Source organism: Polypterus senegalus, chromosome 8 (assembly GCF_016835505.1).
Source record: "Polypterus senegalus isolate Bchr_013 chromosome 8, ASM1683550v1, whole genome shotgun sequence".
Lineage (NCBI taxonomy): Eukaryota > Metazoa > Chordata > Cladistia > Polypteriformes > Polypteridae > Polypterus > Polypterus senegalus.
Window position 1 is genome coordinate 94244884 of NC_053161.1, and position 20463 is coordinate 94265346.

Consider the following 20463-nt stretch of genomic DNA (forward strand, 5'->3'; position numbering starts at 1 on the left):
TTTAAGTTGGCCGGAGATTACATAATTTTTTATAGGCTTCAGGGATTCTAGTATTAAACTTACTTTAGAAGTAACTATGAGAAATAGGTAAGTGTTCTTTGCTAGAATTTCTATAGAGCTAGATTTCATATTTTCTTCTCTGACTCGCATGGATATTTTGTATGTGCTATGATATTTACTGAATTATAATATACTGTAAAATCTTGATTTTTGTGAATACGTAATGCAGCAAGTAGCAAATGATGACTTTCACATCATGTGATATTACAAATTCTAAGCCTATACCAGTATAAAGGGTTTGGAATGCAGATGTTAATCAGACATTTATTTTTTACTGATCCTATAAATAATATCAAGTCATTTTTTAGGGATACTAGTTCACCAAAAGAATTACCATTCTCCATCAGCAAATTTTGCAATGCAGTAATCTCCACGACGTGGTGCATAGGAGCCCTCGACAGGTGGATGTGCAGCAATCTCACTCCGCATTGTTTCCATTAGCTTCTCCAGTTGACTACCTGTTGACATACATTAAGAAAGGTGTTTAATTCAAGCACAAACAAGAAAAAAAGCAACTAGAAATACACAAAAAGATTTACATTTAAATTACTGCAAAAAAAGAAAAAAAAAAGAAAAAGACAAGTTGCTAATTTGCCACTGTTTCTTTATATTTAAAAGTGAATCAAAGAACTACAGGATCCATTATCCAACTCACTATATCCTAACTATAGGGTCACAGGGGGTCTGCTGGAGCCAATCCCAGCCAATACAGGGCACAAGGCAGGAAACAAACCCTGGGCAGGGCGCCAGCCCACCACAGGGTGCTCTTACCCATACCCACACACCAAGTACACACTAGGGGAAATTTAGAATCGCCAATTTTATTTTAATGTTATAAATTCAATCATAAATGTAACACATTATTAACTGGGTACCATTTTATTAAAGGTTATCATTAATGTATTTTTATTCTTGTGCACACAGTTACAAAGACTGATGGAGCTCAAATAATACATTTGTTTAAAAAATAATTCACTTAATATAATTTTAAACACGGACACGGGATGATGCCAGTTTTGAATAACTTCAAATAGGACCAATGTGTGAAATCACTCTCAAGTAAAATAAAATCAACCCTAGCAGAACCCAGACCCACTGTAATGTACAGTGCATCCGGAAAGTATTCACAGCGCATCATTTTTTTCCACATTTTGTTATGTTACAGCCTTATTCCAAAATGGATTCAATTCATTTTTTCCCTCAGTATTCTACACACAACATCCCATAATGACAATTTGAAAAAAGTTTACTTGAAGTTTTTACAAATTTGGGGTTCAACTCCTCTTGTAGAGCTGCTAGTTGTTCCTAGGCAAGAATAGATTGCAAAGATACAATCTTTTTCTGACTCTCACTAACTACCTTATGACCTCTGATCCTAGCTAAAATCAGTGTTATTAATTCAGAAGCTCAGGTGCACAAGGTAATTGAAGTTTAATGATTAATTTGTAAATTTTAATGAGCACTGCAACAGAAGGGACAGATATTTGGCTCCATGCATTTGAGAAGTGCTTCTGCTGTTACGATATTATTCAGTCATTAGGAGTATTGCATCACTATATGTCATAAAAACAAACAGAGTCTAGATAAGTATTGTAGACTATGGATAAACTGTGTGTTAAAATGCTGTGGCTAATCCCTCTGAACAAGTTCTGTCTATTTTTAACATGTGCAGTGTGCTTTCTGTACATGCAACACACATATATTTAATAGGGGTCTTTTTAGGAGACTTTTAGGCTGCGGCAAGTTATTCATAATTGGAAACGTGCTGTCAGATAAAGTTATTGAGCGCACCATTGTTCTTTATAGTTCAAAATCACCACCCTACTTTGAGCCCCACCTTTGTGAGGCTTTGGATTGGTTTAGAAATGTTACACTCAGTAAGCCACCTAATTGTTCCCACCCAATTTTAAGAAACATTTATTCATGGTTGTCTCTAAACGTATATACACTCACCTAAAGGATTATTAGGAACACCATACTAATACGGTGTTTGATCCCCTTTCGCCTTCAGAACTGCCTTAATTCTACGTGGCATTGATTCAACAAGGTGCTGAAAGCATTCTTTAGAAATGTTGGCCCATATTGATAGGATAGCATCTTGCACTTGATTTGTGGGATGCACATCCAGGGCACGAAGCTCCCGTTCCACCACATCCCAAAGATGCTCTATTGGGTTGAGATCTGGTGACTGTGGGGGCCATTTTAGTACAGTGAACTCATTGTCATGTTCAAGAAACCAATTTGAAATGATTCGAGCTTTGTGACATGGTGCATTATCCTGCTAGAAGTAGCCATCAGAGGATGGGTACATGGTGGTCATGAAGGGATGGACATGGTCAGAAACAATGCTCAGGTAGCCCGTGGCATTTAAACGATGCCTAATTGGCACTAAGGGGCTTAAAGTGTGCCAAGAAAACATCCCCCACACCATTACACCACCACCACCAGCCTGCACAGTGGTAACAAGGCATGATGGATCCATATTCTCATTCTGTTTACACCAAATTCTGACTCTACCATTTGAATGTCTCAACAGAAATCGAGACTCATCAGACCAGGCAACATTGTTCCAGTCTTCAACTGTCCAATTTTGGTGAACTTGTGCAAATTGTAGCCTCTTTTTCCTGTTTGTAGTGGAGATGAAATTTACCCGGTGGGGTCTTCTGCTGTTGTAGCCCATCTGCCTCAAGGTTGTGTGTGTTGTGGCTTCACAAATGGAAAGCACGCCGGAAGGGGCGTGGATTCACTAAGCCGCCGACAAGTAAGACACCTATGGCGCATGCAGAAAGGAGCCATGCCCACCAACTCCAAGACCATTGGATATGACGACAACTCGCTGAGCCACGCCCACCTACTTGGACGCAACGACACAGAAAAAACGGCGTAATTTATATTCTTCTGTCGTAGAGGCCACAAGCACCTACGAGCGACGTTGACTGTTCATAGAGGCATGTTTCTCACGAAGGTGAATCGCCATATGCAGCGTGTAAAATGGTCTGCGAGGGGTATCCCATGGGATCCTTAAAACAATCCTTTACAACTGAGGTTAAAACACAATGAAGTAAGCAGTCTTTAAAAACCAAGTTTTCGGTTACGACGCACGACCGCGTGCACCACACCAAACTGTTTTACACACTACATACAGCAATTCGCGCTACTACCATGGTCGGGTGTCTTGGTGGATTATATATAGAAAAGCAGCCAAAACCGCACAGACCAATGAAAAGTCTACGTGAGTCACAGGTGCATGTTGACTGTGCAAAGACGACAACGACTCAAGTGACGAGTTGGAGGTGGGTACATGAGTAGGCAGGGTGTGATGGCGGTCCGCCAGTTTTCAGTCATGGACGATTGTGCGTTGGTTCGTTCCCTGCATTGTTACAATGTTGCTTTTCTTGCTGATTTATTACATTACAGATTTTTCAAATGTTCATTTTCTCCCTGTGCTTAAAAATCATTAAAAAACTGGCCTGATTATGCGGCATATGGCACGTCACGGGTTGGCTAGTATGATTAAATTAAACTTAGTGGACAAAAACTATTTCTAGAAATAAAAGCTTATACTCCTCTCCTATTCACTTTGCCACTGCCACTCTGAAGTTATTTAACACTAGAATCACTAAAGCCTACAAAAATATTTGTAATGCCGGGGTACCTTAAATTCCCTTGCACCTCTTCATCAGTGTATTTGTTTTGCAAATGTGTCAATCAACACAAGCAACCTGCTCACTCAACTCCAACAGAGGCAGATGAAGTTAAGTCATGAAAAATTCTCAGAGGTGAAGTCTCTTTATCTTGAAGTTAGGTGTTTGGAATTGTATAGGATAAAAGATATATTTTTATTTCGAGCACATACATTTCATGTGTTTTCCGTGTCTACAACAATCTGTGTAAATGTGGGAAGACAGAAAATGCAAGGCAAGAAATGTTGAACACGTAACTATAACGGAAACTGTGACTTGCATTCTTTCTCCGAAGTAGAACCCTCATCATCTAAGCTCACCGCTGCTATAGCGCGTCTTTATGTGAAAACAGCAATGTAAGACCTGGGGTAATGGGGGGGATTTTGAACATAATTGGGAGAATAAAACTGAATAAAAAAAAAAACAATGCTATACTTTACCATACATTTACACCAACTGTTACAGGCTCAAATCAAATTTATGTTTTTATTCTAAAAAATAGTAAGAATAAGTGCAATTCACTTCTCAAAACAGAGTTATATGGGATCGAACTCATGACTCTTTGATTAACAGTCAGCAGTTCTTACCATTACACCACCAAAGCAATCGTTGCGAGGACGTGTCAATGTCACACCCTTTCTTTGGTTATATTCTTGAATAAAAGCACACTTTCATTATACTTGTATCTTTTGTGAAAGTGTTTATTTGATATTTGGACTTCTGGCTTCACACATTATACGCTTCATGTCTACATTGTGTCAATTACTACTAAAACATGACAAATGTTTCTGTTTTAGCGATGTGTTTACATAGATTGTTGTAGACACGGAACACACTTGAAATGCATGTGTTCCAAATAACGATATAGTATTTATAAAAGGTGTCACTTTGTTTGACTTCATACAACTCTAAGAAACGGATACGCAGGTAAGCTGACTTGAGGTGAGAAAACCTTGTGCGGCCGGGGTGTCGGATGTGATAGGAGGCTGCTTGCTGCTTATCGACACATTTAAAAGACAAAAGACGATGACAGAGATGTGTGAAGGGATTTAAGGTGGGACGGATTTACGGGTTTATTTTCATAGACTTTGGCAATTCTTGTGTTAAGGAACACAAAAGTCTTTATGTTGGATCCCAGTTTTGAAAACTCTTAAGTGCAGTTTTACTTCTTCTACAGCCCATTCCTATTTGTGTTAAGGACGGACAAAGGCTACCAAATATTAGTGAATCTGTCCATTAGCAGCTTTCCACTATTGGCTAATACTAACGAAAACTAAGATGAAACCGTAGTTATGTTTATTTTAATGAATACGGTAATCATTTGTCTTTGATATTCATTGTATATTCTTTTGCATTAGTCTGCCATTTTCTAGAAATGATGGTATCAAAACAAAAAATACTGCAACATTGGTGGACTGGACCTAAGAGAAAAACACCCTTTCTGAGGTATGTCAAAGGAATATCAACAATGTTGAGAGGGTTTTTAAAAATCAATAATTTAAAAGCCATTAAACTAACCAAAAGACAATTGGTAGTCATTTTTCAATTTTGAAAGAAGCCAACCTTAAGTTGCTACAGTAATATTTTTCTTTTTTAAAAAAAGTCAGACATCTCAGGCTTAAGACATAGCTTATACACTTTTGTCAAAGAACAGACTAAGCATATACCACAAAATCAGACTACTAATCTTCAAACAAAAACAGCCAAAAAGTATGCATTTATTTATGTCAGGACATTTGAACACAAGACATGGTGTCTTAGAAAAGGTTTCATTAAATCTTCATAGCACTTGGTTGATAAAGCCAGAACTGGAAAACTCAACATCACACACAATAGTCAAACAATATCATGATATTTTAGTGAGAGAATTAAGAACTTTAAAACCACTAGAAAATAAAATCATAGCTATCTCAGACAGGTGTGTTTCAACAACCAAGAGTTGGAAAAACAGCTACTGCAGAAGCACCTTTTTCCTGCAAAAATTCAATGTACCTAAAAAATGAAGACTTTGTCTCTAGAATGCTTTTAGCAACAATTTGACCTCAACACTTCCATGATGGATGACAATATTCTGTCTTTACTGCCCCAGAAACTCAGTTTTCAGAAGTAAAAGATTCGCTGTTAGGTAGAAAAGTAATTAATATTTCTGTCCATATAGAAAATATAGTTGTGTTCCAAATGAGTTCACAAGACTTAAGTGCAATGCCCACATATTAAAAGTGCCTTTTTGCCACAGTAATAGAAAGAGCATTAGGGGTTGTTTAACCACTGACAGACATGACACAACAGAAAAAATCCATCATGCAATTCATTGAAACTTATTTTTCTCATGAATGTGTGGAGTGAAACAAAACTTACCAGAAATTGATGAGACGAACCATATATTTAATGTATTAATGCAAAAAAGGAAACAGTCATGGAATGTGCAACAAGACTGAGATGATCCAGTTTACCAGTGTTTAATTTTAAGATTAACTACACAAAGCATACAAAAAAGGACCATATACTTCAAAATATTTCTGACTCATTGTGGAGGACAGTTATGTATGTTCCACATTAGTTTTCTATTTGTTCTTCACTTTCCTTCGAAATCTTTTTGAAAGGTTCAAGAAGAAAAAGGAAAAATATTACTGTGTAGGAAAAGTAAAAACACTTCATAGGAGAATGGTTGCATACAGTGGTTTACCTCTGAGGATTTTGCAATAAACATGATTTCCATATATATCCAATTATTAAATTAAATGTAGGAATAGTTCAGACTCATTTCGTAGCCCTATCACAACAAACTAGAGAGTCATAACAGCAAACCATAGAGGATAAGTGAAAAAATAAGAGTGATAACAAAAAAAATAAAAGGGCCAACTCAGGCTGCTCAGGGTGACTCGCAGTGCATGTGGAAAAAGTCAGATAATGTTTACTAAATATTAATGACCATGCTGTATGGAGTTATAAGTTCCTAATAATAATACATTTTATTTATATAGCGCCTTTCCCATGCTCAAGGCACTAAGAATATAAGAACGAACGGCAGGGTATACAGTGTATAGCATTGAACAAACCAAATAAATAAATAAAGAAGATTAAGGCAGTAAATTCAGAGAAAGACTAACAGACAACAGAATTGATGGTCTAGCACAGCGTTCCTCAATCCCAGTCCTGGAGAGCCGCAGTGGCTGCAGGTTTTTGTTCTGACCTGGTTGCTTAATTAGAAAGCAATTCTTGCCAATAAAGCAATAACAAGCTAAGAAATTAAATTAACTCTGCTATGTCAGGTCATTCTCATATCCTAGATTTTCTTTCCCTTTCTATCATGCAAATGATTTGAAGGCTAAAATGGACGAGTAATTCTCAGTCTTTCACTTTTTTCTCTTCATTTTTCTTCCAAGTATTTAATTAAACCCAATAGTGCAGATAAATACATACATGTGTAAATGTAAATAAGCTAAATGGAGAAATGCTGCTCTATCTTGTCATTTGCATGTTATTGATAACTAGCAAAATACCCGCGCTTCGCAGCGGAGAAGTAGTGTGTTAAAGAAGCAATGAAAAAGAAAAGGAAACATTTTGAAAAAAACGTAACATGATTGTCAATGTAATTGTTTTGTCACTGTTGTGAGTGATGAGTGTTGTTGTCATATATATATATATATATATATATATTTACACACACACATAAACATATATATATATATACATATCTATACATATACACATATATATACATACATATATATATCTACATATATACACATACATATACATACACACATACATACATACATACATACATACACATATATACACACAAATACATATATATATATATACATACACACACACATATATAAACATATATATACATACATATCTACATATATACACACACAGCTATTTCGTATCAGTGCAATACGCTGCTTGTTAAAACGGATAACTCCCGCTCTTACGTGCAAGTCTGCGTGGATATTATGAACTATCGTATTTGTTCAAGTTCTATTTAAATTTTAAATAGAAGGAATTTTTATTTAGTCGACAGAAATATCTTTGGTAGGAATGGTAAAAACAGACAGGAATATTATTCCTGAATAAATCAACTCAAACCTTAAACAACTTATAATATTTTGCTCTCCATAAAAATATATCCTGTCTAAATTATACAAGTTAGAAATAAAGTAAACATTAAAAGAACAAACATTCAAATTTATTTACTCTTATGTAATTTTATATAAAAAATAAACTTAGATTTTAAATATCCCAAAAGATTTTGCTCTCCATAAAAATATATCCTGTCAAAATTATACAAATTCAAATATGAACATGCTGCATAACAAAACCTGGAAATATAAATAAAATGTGTTCCTTTCAGCAATAACAAATCAAATCATTCAGTTGTCTTTGCTCATATGTCATTTTAGAGCTGGGCGCCTGGCATCTTTTTGGCAACAAATTCGTTTATGTTTGGTGTGAGGTTCTGTGTTGTGGAGATTCTCAGGATGGATTGCAGGTGCTCATCAGTGAGGCGACTCCTGTGTGCTGTTTTGTTAGTCTTTATCACTGAGAAGAGCTTCTCACACAGATATGTGCTACCAAACATGCACAAGGTTCGAGCCGCATGTAGTCACCAAAGCGCCGTGCAAACTCAGTGCGCTCAGTTTATCAGCAAAGTGCGTATTTGGGAACACCGTAGTGACGACTTAGTTTAACATTACTTGGCAACAGGGAGAGTGGGGCAAAGTGCACCGGTGCATTTGTGTCTCCCATAAAAGCAGCTTCACTTGAAATCACTTTGTGATTGTGCACGGGTAAAACGTCCGCTGAAGTGTCAGATTCTTATTTAATTATTCTGCTTTCTGTATCTTCTGCATTGCATTCAGGTTACCCTGATGTTTTGTCTCATAGTGCCGTCTTAGATTAAATTCTGTAATTACAGCCACATTAGCTCCACAAATGAGACACACGGGTTCAGTAAACATATACTCAGCCTCCCATCGGTTTTTAAAGGCTCTATTTTCAGAATCAACTTTTCTCTCCAGCATCGTGTGAGCTAGCAACGCAATAACTTGCAGCATCATAAGCTAGACTTGATTAACGCGGTAAGTGTTCGGCAAGGCAGCTGAAGCGCTGCATTATGGGATCTGTAGTTTATTGTGTTACCAGCGCTTCATATACCTGGGCCATTAATAACAATAATACAGTATATAAAATGATCTCGGGCGGATATAATTACGCCGGGCGGATGTGGCCCGTGGCCCTTGAGTTTGACAAATATGGACTAAATAGAACTTGAAAAGATATATTTTTGAAATGTGATCGCGCAATTCAGATAGAGTTGACGCCAAGCACTACAGCCTGCATCCTCCCTCGCTCTTACTTTTTACCGTTCATCTAATGAATACACTGAGTATGGCTTTACCAAAACAATCATTGATGGCGAATAAAGTATCCATTATTCGAGTATGTAGATCGGGATATATATATATATATATAAATATATATACCATCGTAGCGAGAAGTAGTGTGTTAAAAAGCTAGAAAAGAAAAGGGAACATTTTAAAAATAACGTAACATGACTGTCAATATACAGTATTTGTTTTGTGAGTGTTACTGAGTGTTGCTGTCATCAAGGATTTGATTATCATTATTTCTTTCAATCAGGTTCGTATTTGTAGGATGTGTTGTGTTCAAGTTACATTCCGTGTTTGTCAATCGTTGTAAAGATGACAGGTTTCATTCATCGATTCGTTTCTTACTGCATCAATAAACAGCTCGTCTTCTTCTTTATCTGAGACCTGACACACTGCATGCACGGGTTTTTTACACTGTCTTCCTTTAGCGGGACATTGACTTTTTCCACCGTGTGCTTTGTTTCCGCAGTAGCTGGATTTATGAATATGCTTATCAGACGCTTCATATTTTTGCTGCCTTTTCAATTGTGTAATTGGTTTTGTTCAGCTCTTTGGAACTGTTGCTTTTTATCTGTGCACTGCGTCAGTTCACGTGAGCCGCTCGGTGTACATGCATCGAAGGTTCCCAGCTGTGCTGGTGCCATCTCGTGCTATGTCCATGGCTGTATTTAATGTTACCTTAGTCCTGGCACTTAAAACTTTCTCTCGCAGTTTCGCTGAGTTTGTGTCAAACACCACCCTGACCATCTCATCTTCCTCTCCATAAACACAGTCCTTCACCCGTGAATATTTAGTGGGAGTTTGCTATTGGATTGCCGCTGACGGACGGCCTTATATGGGCAGGCACTAAATTACAAACGCCAGTGGCAGCCTGTCTATGAACTTAATTTAAAGTGTAGGTTTACATCGTGCTTTGTTTCCGAAGTAGCAGAACTCATGAACATGGTTGTATATGTCACTCGCCGCTTCTTATTGTTTAGCTGCCTTCTCAATTATATAATGCATGTTTTCTTCAGCGCTTTTGGAGGTCTTCCTGGTTTTCTATGTACTGCGTGATTACGTGGGAGGCGTGATGATGTCACACGAAACTCCGCCCCCACGGCGTTGAAGCTCATCTCCATTACAGTAAATGGAGAAAAACTGCTTCCAGTTATGACCATTACGCGTAGAATTTCGATATAAAACCTGCCCAACTTTTGTAAGGAATGAACCTGCCAAATTTCAGCCTTCCACCCACACGGGAAGTTGGAGAATTAGTGATGAGTCAGTGAGTGAGTGAGTGAGTGAGGGCTTTGCCTTTTATTAGTATAGATAAGGAGCAATTAAAATAGCTGTTTAAGACAAAATTAAGCAATAAGGGTTCAAAATCACTAAAGTAAAGCAGAAGTGTTACTTTAGCAATAAGTGCTTTTTATTAAGCAACTGGGTTGGAGCAAAAACCTGCAGCCACTGCGGCTCTCCAGGACCGTGATTGAGGACCCCTGGTCTAGCACACACACACAGTTTAACATGAGCATCTTGACAGAGAGATAAACTGAGAGAAGGGGAATGAAGTCAAGTAGAGCTAAAAGCCTTCCTGAACAGATGAGTTTTGAGTTGTTTTTTAAAAGACTTCATGGAGTCAGCTGACCTGATTAATTTCGGTAGGTCATTCCAGAGTCTGGGCGCTATACAGCTGAAGGCCCTGTCATCCATGGAGTGTAGATTAGTGTGGGGCATAACAGGATTGCCAGAATCGGAGGACCTTAGTGGACGGGCAGGCACATAGTGAGAAGGTCACTGATGTAGTTTGGCGCCAGGTAATTTAAGGTTTTGTAGGTTATTAGTAGGATTTTATATTTGATTCTGTAAGACACAGGGAGCCAGTGAAGACGGAGCAGGATGGGTGTGATGTGCTTGCTGCTGCTGGTTCGAGTAAGGACTCTTGCAGCCGTGTTTTGAATAAGCTGGAGCTGTGATATAAGATTAGAAGGGGCACCTGCCAACAGCGAGTTACAATAATCTATGCGGGATGCAATAAAAGCATGTTTTTCAGCATTAGAAAAGGAGAGGAAGGAGTGAAAACGGGATATGTTACGGAGGTGAAAGTAAGAAAGTTTCTTAATGTGATTTATGTGGGTGGAGTAAGAAAGGGAGGAATCAAAAATGACATCAAGATTCTTTGCAGTAGAGGCAGGTCTGATGAGATCACCACCAAGATTGACTGGGAAGGAGCTCATTTTATTAAGTTTCATTTTAGTCCCAATTTGCAGGAGTTCAGTTTTGTTGCAGTTTAATTTTAAAGAGTTCTGCTCCATCCAGGTTTTAATTTCACTAAGGCAGGTTGTGAGCTGAGAAAGCTCTGATGAAGTTCCACTTTTAACATTGAAGTAGAGTTGAGTATCATCTGCATAAAAATGATAGCCCAGTCCATAGCTACGAATAATATGGCCAAGGGGAAGCATATAAATACAGAAGAGAAGAGGGCCAAGGACAGAACCCTGAAGAACTCCTTGTGTGACTGGCGCAAGCTGGATCTGCTGTTGCCAAGACTAACAAACTCTTGCCTATCAGTCAGATAGGACTTGAACCACTGGAGGGCAGTGCCAGAGATACCCAGCATGTTCTCCATTCTGGACAGTAGAATGTCATGTCTGACAGTGTCAAATGCTGCACTGAGGTCTAATAGAATTAATATGCTGGTTTGTCCAGAGTCTGCTGCCATAAGCAAATCATTGGTTACCCGTAGCAGAGCAGTTTCACAGCTGTGCTGTGCCCTGAAACCAGACTGAAAGGAAAATCAGGTTATTAGTGGTTAAGTAATTGGTGAGCTTGGAGGCTACAACACGCTCAAGAGCTTTTGACAGGAAAGGTAAGTGGGAAATAGGCAAATTGTTAAGACTGTCAGCATCAAGACCAGACTTTTTTAACATTGGGGTTACAGAAGCGATTTTAAAAGTGAGCGGCACAGAGCCAGTGTCAAGGGATGAGTTTATTATTGTTGTAGCAGTCGGGATTATGGCATGAAGGCAGGATTTAAGTAGTGTGCTGGGGATGGGGTCCAGTACACAAGTAGTCAGTCTCATCTTACAAAGCAGGTCATTAACAAAAGCAGATGTGACTGGTGAGAACTTAGAGAAGGAGCTGGATGGAGTGGGAAAACAGGGAGAGATATAAACAGATGATGTATTTATGTTAGTTGAATTATTTAGATCTTTAATTTTGTTATGGAAAAAGTGGAGGAAATCCTCACAGACTTCAGTAGAAGAGGTAGTTGGGCCAGATGCAGGTTCGAGTAGTTTATTAACTACAGAAAACAAAACCCTTGGGTTATTGTGGCCACTTTCTATTATTCTGCCATAGTGGGTGTTCTTAGCAGCAGTTAGTGCTTCTCTGTAAGCTCTTTGGTGGTCAGAGAAAGCCTGGATGTGCACGTGAGGCCAGTCTTACGTGACATTCTCTCAAGGCGTCGGCCAGCTGCTTTCATAGATCGCAATTCTGAGTTATACCAAGGAGCTGAACGTTTAAAGGAAACCTCTTATGTTTTAAAGGAGCTGTTTTATCTAATGCTGAATGAAGGGCTGAGTTATAGTGGTCAACAAGACTATCTAGTGTTGACGGAATAGGTGCAGACAGTAAAAGATCAGAAATGGATCCAGAAAGGATAGAGGGACAGATATTTTTAAGGTTTCTGTAAGAAATTTGTTGTTTACAGGTAAGAGGAGGTAAAGGTAGTTAGACAGTGAAAAATACTGCTTTATGGTCAGAGAGTCCCAAATCAGTGCTGTATATATTGGCAACAGATAGTCCAGAAGTGCAGATCAAATCCAATATATGACCACAAGAGTGGGTGGGAAAATCAACATGTTGTGTCAAGTCAAAACAGTCCAGTAAGGATAGGAATTCATTTCTCAGTTTAGATGTAGTAGTGTCAATATGGATGTTGAAATCACCAAGAAGGATAATTCTCTGAGAGTAAGAGCTTAGGTGGGTTAAAAGTTCAATCAGATCAGATAAGAAGGATGCATTGTATTTTGGGGGACGATAAAAAACAATGAGTGAGACAGGACCTGTTTCCGTTATTAGTTTAAGAGCCAGGCACTCAAAAGACAGTGGACAGTCAATTGGTATTCGTTTGATATTTAAGTCTGCTCTGATTATTACTGCTAGCCCACCTCCTTGTCTAGAGCTGCGAGGTTCTGTATGGAAAGTGAAACCAGGTGGAGTCGCCTCCATGAGAGACGTCAATTTGTCTGGTTTTTGCCAAGTCTCGATTAAACACAGTATATCAAGTTTGGTGTCAGTGATGAGTTCTGACAGCACAATGCTTTGCCATTAAGAGATCTCTAATTAAACAGTGCAGTCCTAATATTGCCATTACAAAACCATGGATGTGCTTGACCATGTGTTCACTTTCTCCCATGACTTTAAGATTTGGGTTGGAAGGGAAAATTTAAAAATGAAGTAGGCAACTTACCAGTCTCGACATCTTGTACATAGAAATGAAGTTCATCTGTAATTTCTGTAATAAGCACAGGTTTATAGTTGACAATTCTTTCTTTCTCCTCTGTGACCTGCACAACCTCCTCCTGGGGACTTTCCTCATAATTTGCCCAAATCTATAAATAACCAAAAGAAACATTAAATATAGTGTTTGCTTGTGATTAAGACATTAAAAATGTTTCTATTAAAATATAGTTCACACAAGGAAATTGGTAGATTTGAGCATAGCATTATGGATGAAATCAGAATAGTACTTTACTGTAAAGAACCTTATTTCACCATATTGGCCAAAGGTATTCACAGCATCAGAGAAATTAGTTCATCAGAGGTAAACATTTTTACATATATGCACAACTAGCTGAAATTCCCAGTTTTGTGCGGGAGGAAAATAGTGTTTTTTTTTTTAATTGTTTGAGAAAAATATAATAAAAAACCCCACAATCTATATATCTCTATATCTATGTATCTATCTATCTCTATCTATATATATCTATATATACGAGGTGTGGCAGAAAAGTAATGAGACCGATTTTTTATTTACCAAAGTTTTAAGTTTAAATGTTATCCCCTTTAAAGTAGTTCCCTTGGGCAGCTACACACAGATGGAGACGTTGTTCCCACTGTTGGTAGCAGCGCTGGAAGTCTTCAACCGGTATGGTCTTCAGCATGTCCGTTACACTCTTTTGGATGTTTTCTAAAGTCCCGAAATGACGTCCTTTGAGGACATTTTTCAGTTTAGGAAAAAGGAAAACGTCACACGGACTGAGGTCAGGTGAATAAGGGGGCTGGGGAACCACAGGAATGCCTTTTGAGGTCAAAAATTCTGTTATGGAGAGGGCAGTTTTTCTGCACCATTTTGGCACAGACCTTTTGCATGTGCAAATGTTCAGTCAAAATTTGATGAATGGTAAATCTGTTCAAATTTAATTGTTCACTCAACATTCTTAATGTTAAACGACGGTCTGATCTCACAAGAGTGTTCACACATTCGATGTTTCCATTGGTTTTCGAAGTTGAAGGCCTCCCTGAACGGTGTTCACCTTCAACGTGTTTTCTGCCTTCCAAAAATGATTTGTGCCAGCAAAAAACTTTAGCTCGGGATAAAGAATGTTCCCCATAGGCCTGTTTTAACCTTTCAAATGTCACACTTGCCGTTTAATGGCACAACGTTGCTCCAAATTCCATTGTTCCATTTTGCGTGACGCACAACCAAAAACACAGCTTCACTAATAGCAGTCACAAAAATCACGTAGTTAACGGAAGGAGTTGAAACTCGCACTGAGCTATGGGAGGGTACTGATACACGTGTTCTATCAAGGACAACAGCGCAGCATTGCCAGATCGCTTGCAGTGTTGCCAGTCTCATTACTTTTCTGCCACACCTCGTATATCTATATATATATATATATGTCAATGTGTGTATGTATGTTCCAGCATCACGTCCAAACGGCTGGAGCGATTTTCATGAAACTTGAAACACGTTTCTCAATGGTCGACTAAAAATACTGTAGGGTGAAATCAGCCCTAACCCACGCCCTTCTGGGTAGGGTGGGGGGTGATTTTATGGTCTTGTATGCATGTTACCATTCAGGTGACACTCGGAACAACCACTAGTGGGCGAACTGGAGGCGGCTACCAGCATTGTTTATATTTGAGCACCACGCGCCCCTGTTGCTTTTGAAATTAAATTGAGTTCTTTGCGTGCAGGTGTGTGTGTCTTTCCGGCATGGAAGTGAGATGCCGAGGATACACAAGTGAGCCCAGCACACTAACAAAAGGAAACCTCCTAAGAAAGACAGTCGCTTAGCTGCTAATGCACAAAACGATGCGAGCACGTCGGCAAAAGGAATCCTCATAGCAAGGGGATGCCCAGAGTAGTTCTGACGATTTCAATACTTTCTAGGATCAGGCTTACACAGTTATTATATAGCAGGTGACTGCCAGCATTCTTTATGTTTAAGCAGAACCGAGACCCTGTTGCTTTTCAAATTAGAGATGGCTGCTTCTAACATACATACAAGACCAAAAGACAAGGACATTAGTGAGTCTTTATTGTTTGTTAATTTATTTTTAAAGTTTTCTCAAACAATAAAAAAAAAAAACAAACTTTATTTTCTTCCCGGACAACGCTGGGTATTTCAGCCAGCTTTAAATATAAAAATAAATTAAACAATTAAGACTCACTAATGTGTTTTGTCTTTGTTCCGAGTGTCAACTAGATTACAACATGCATACAAGACCGCAAGATCACCCCCCCACCCTACTTCACCCTACAGTATTTTTAGTTGACCAATGAGAAACATGTGTACAAAGTTTCATGAAAAAACAGTTCGGACGTAATGCTGGAACATACATACATACACACACACATTGACATACAGATAAATTAGTTAATAAGTTGCCAACTGGCCAGTATATGGGAATAGGAGAAGCACTTGCAAACTCTGCATAATTAAAATTTATACATGGGACCAAAGAAAAGTACCGTAACAAAATGAAAATATATTATTTTAAAAACATTGTATTACTGGAAAAGAAAATGCTGTCCATTACCTCAATATACTACGAGAAAGTATTCAAAGAATACAGTGAAAGTGATAAATGTAAAAATCTATACTGCTCAAATTATTGCTTCTGTTCTTATGGATTAAATAATTACACATTTAAACTATAGAGTTTGACATAATATACCATAAACTATTCCTTATATTTCAAGCAAACCATTCACAGAGAATTTCACAAGATCAGATTTTATGCATAGTTGAATTTTTAATTACTTATGTCTGACAAATCGATCTAGCAAACTATGTAATGATGGTTTCATTTCATTCAGTTTCATTCACCCTACCGCCCCCCACCATCTGACACTGCAGCATTTTTCTCCAAAGTCTTCTGCAAAGGTTTCACTTTCACAAAAGGAACTAAGCGGAGGTGAGTCGGTTTCACAATATGTTGCTGTCTTAAAGAAACTGTTTGAGCACTGTGAATTTGGCGCTTACTTAGAGGAAGCATTTCGTAAATAATGAAGCGATACAGAAACGACTGTTAACCGAAGTAGCGTTGACCTATAAAAAAAGCAGTCAAATCGCAATTTACATGGAGATGGTGGCACTCGAATCGCTGCAGCTTTGTGGATCTTTAAAAGTGAATGAGCTATCGCTTTCAGATAAGATAAGGAAATGCAAACAATGAGAAAGAGTAACAGTAACAGTGATTGTTGGTACAAAGATCATGATTGCCATAACTGTGGTAAGAAGGGCCACGCAGCGGGAGTATTTAAACAGAAGGAATCTATAAGGAGAGAGGAGAGGGCGCAGTACAGTAATCCCTCCTCGATCGCGGGGGTTGCGTTCCAGAACCCCCCGTCATAGTTGAAAATCCGCGAAGTAGAAACCATATGTTTGTATGGTCATTTTTAGATATTTTAAGCCCTTATAAACTCTCCCACACTGTTAACATTATTAGAGCCCTCTAGACACGAAATAACACCTTTTAGTCAAAAGTTTTAACTGTGCTCCATGACAAGACAGAGATGACAGTTTTTTCTCTCAAAAAAATGCAAACATATCTTCCTCTTCAAAGAATGTCAGAGAGAGAGAGAGAGAGAGAGAGAGCGAGAGAAAAGCAAACAGTTAAAAAATCAATACATGCTTTTGGGCTTTTAAGTATGCTGAAGCACCGCGATAAAGCAGCATTTTTTAGAGGAGTGTCCGTATCCTCTAGGCAAACGGCCTCTGTGCAAACAGCCCCCCTGCTCACACCCCCTCCATCAGGCGCAGAGAATGTCAGAGAAAGTGAGAGAGACAGAGAAAAGCAACCAATCAAGCACCGTGCGGGAAGCATATCATATATCATTGAGGAGTTTTAGTTAATATGTAAAACATGCTCTGATTGGGTAGCTTCTAAGCCATCCACCAATAGCGTCCCTTGTATGAAATCAACTGGGCAAACAAACTGAGGATGCATGTACCATAAATTAAAAGACACATTGTCCGCAGAAATCCGCAAACCAGCGAAAAATCAGTGATATATTTAGATATGCTTACATTTAAAATCCGTGATGGAATGAAGCCACGAAAGTCGAAGCACGGTATACCGAGGGATCACTGTATAAAGGAAAGTCACAACGCGATCAGATTATCCTAAAAAGAGACCACTTCATCCATCTCACTCCAAAAATCATCTTTCTCACCCATTGCATACCATCAAACCTCCAATTTCCAGCTTCATAATCATTAGTCTGCCTGGCACTCTTTTCACCTCCAAAACACTCTTGACATACTGTTCTGTCCTTCAGAATAACTCTTACCCCATTTCTCCTTCCATCCACACCATGATAGAACAATTTGAATCCACCTCCAATCCACTTGAGCCTTACTCCCCTTTCATTTAGTCTCTTGCACGCACAACATAACAACCTTCCTTCTCTCCATCATATCTGCTAACTCCTGCCTCCGGACACATCTCCCCCCTCTTCTTCTCCTCCTTCTTCGGCCAACAGTAGCCCAATTTCTGTCAGCACCCTGTTGGCTAACAGTACCGGTGGCAGTCGTTGTTAACCTGGGGCTCGACTGATCTGGTATGGAAATTTGTATTGTTGTCTGCATATTGATTTGGCAAACTTTTACACTAGATGCCCTTCCTGACGTAACCCTCCCCATTTATCCGCGCTTGGGACTGGCACGAAGATAAACACACTGGTTTGTGCATCCCCGGGTCCTCTTCACATGTGAGGCAGTTAATCTAGAGATGATGATGCCACATTATATAGCTGTTAAGGACTCTCTAACAATAAGCCAGCTGATATATTATTTTGTATATGAAATCCTACTTTGTATTTTTCCATCTCCAAAAAGAACATAACCAATTACTTTCATCATAAAGCTAAATTAAAAAGTAGGTCAGGAGGTTCTCTCTGGATCTAATACTCCAATGGACGAACTACGAACTAAAACTTTGTCATCATTTTAGTTTAAAAAAAAAAACAAACAAAAAAAAAAACATTACAAGATTCAAAACTAAATACAATAAATTCCTACTGGTATGGGTCCTTTTTCTAAAATATTCCAATATGGATGTACTGTATGTGATGGTGCGGGTCAGCTCCATTCTCCTATTTCTTTTTTGGGAGCCTCTTGAACCCGACATAATTGATAATGTAACCAGATAACCCGGCAGATGAGGACACAAAATAATCACTCCTTCCTAGAGTATCACAGAATACCTAAATGGTCATTTAATCAAAGTCACTATTATCCCTGTGGTTGCAGGATTTTGTTTTGACACTTTCAGTCAAAGAGTCATTTTACCTCTGTAACTGATCTCATTTAATAAGCTGGTCTTATTTTCTCTTCTGATATTTAGAAAAAAAAATTCTGTAAGACATTTAGAAATATTGCCATTTTTTTCTATAGTATAAATGATCAATCCCTTGTTTGCGATTTTCCTATGAATGTGTCCATTTTCTGTCTAGTTTACTCCTTTTATTGTATCCTAATAATAAGCAGACATCAGGACAAACAACAATGATTGCTAAAAGGAGTTTTGCCTGCCACTGTTTTCGCATCAATAGTGAATAACAGAATACATAGCTAGAAAACCTGGAAATAGAAAATTATGACAATGATAAAATTCTTAAACACCAAGATAAAAAAAACAAATTACTACCCTGCACCATACTATGAATCAAGGCCTGGTACATTCTAATAAAGATTTTTCAAATTTATTTTATAATTTCTGCACTAACACCAAATCTGGAAAATAACAGCTTGCTCAATTAGGCTAGGAGTCCAATTAAAAACAAAACAAGGCTGTAGTGAAAACCTGCATTCACGTGGGGTTCCCAGGATTGAGTTTGAGAACAATTTGTCTATGGGATTACTTACTAAGACAGGCCTGTTGTTTAGTCAGTGATTACTATAAAACAGGCCAAAGTCACACCTTTCAATCATTTACTACCGAAGGCTTTCTGACAGAATTAATAAGTTTAACAGCAGAACTGGCTACTGATTGTTTCATGGCATCCTGTTTAATAAAACCTCTTTGTGCGTCCAGGTGTCCGTGTGTATGTCTTCTGGTGAAGTGCGCATGCGCAGGGCCACACGGCACATGTTCAGTCTCTTCCTGTGCATTTCCTGTGCAGAGAGAGAGAATGAGACAGACAGACACACACACACACACACACAGGCGAGACAGACACACACACACAGGCGCACGCAAGACAGACACACACACTCAGGCGTGCGCAAGACAGACACACACGCTCAGGCGTGCGCAAGACAGACAGACACACAGAGGCGCGCGCTTAAGAGAGACACACACGCGAGAGACAGACAGACACACACACACACACGCACGCACGCAGGCCCGCGAGAGAGAGGCACACAAACACAGGTGCGCGTGCATTGTTGCAATGTTACTTTTCTTGGTTGTTTATTAAATTACAGATTTTTTTCCCCTGTGCTTAAAACTCATTAAAAAAAGTGTTTTTAGCGAGCGGGTCGTAAGGCTATAGTGCGAACTCTTGCAGTGTTAGTTTTCTCTGGTGTTCAAGGTTTTCTTATTGTTATTCAATGTTTTTACATTTACGTTTACTATTATGCTGTGCATTCAATGGTATAATTAACTATACACTCACCTAAAGGATTATTAGGAACACCTGTTCAATTTCTCATTAATGCAATTATCTAATCAACCAATCACATGGCAGTTGCTTCAATACATTTAGGGGTGTGGTCCTGGTCAAGACAATCTCCTGAACTCCAAACTGAATGTCAGAATGGAAAGAAAGGCGATTTAAGCAATTTTGAGCGTGGCATGGTTGTTGGTGCCAGACG

At 38.6% G+C, this 20463-nt stretch overlaps 1 protein-coding gene across 1 annotated transcript in view; it reads right to left on the bottom strand.

The window, feature by feature from the left end:
• The window catches only part of snd1 (staphylococcal nuclease and tudor domain containing 1), a 449554-nt gene that overhangs the window by 85750 nt on the left and 343341 nt on the right, over positions 1–20463 (bottom strand). The window contains exons 18-19 of the mRNA XM_039761451.1: positions 13602–13743; positions 395–518 (exon numbers count right to left, since the gene is read on the bottom strand). Of these exons, the coding sequence (XP_039617385.1) occupies positions 395–518; positions 13602–13743 (266 nt within the window). The remainder of the gene's footprint in view (positions 1–394; positions 519–13601; positions 13744–20463) is intronic.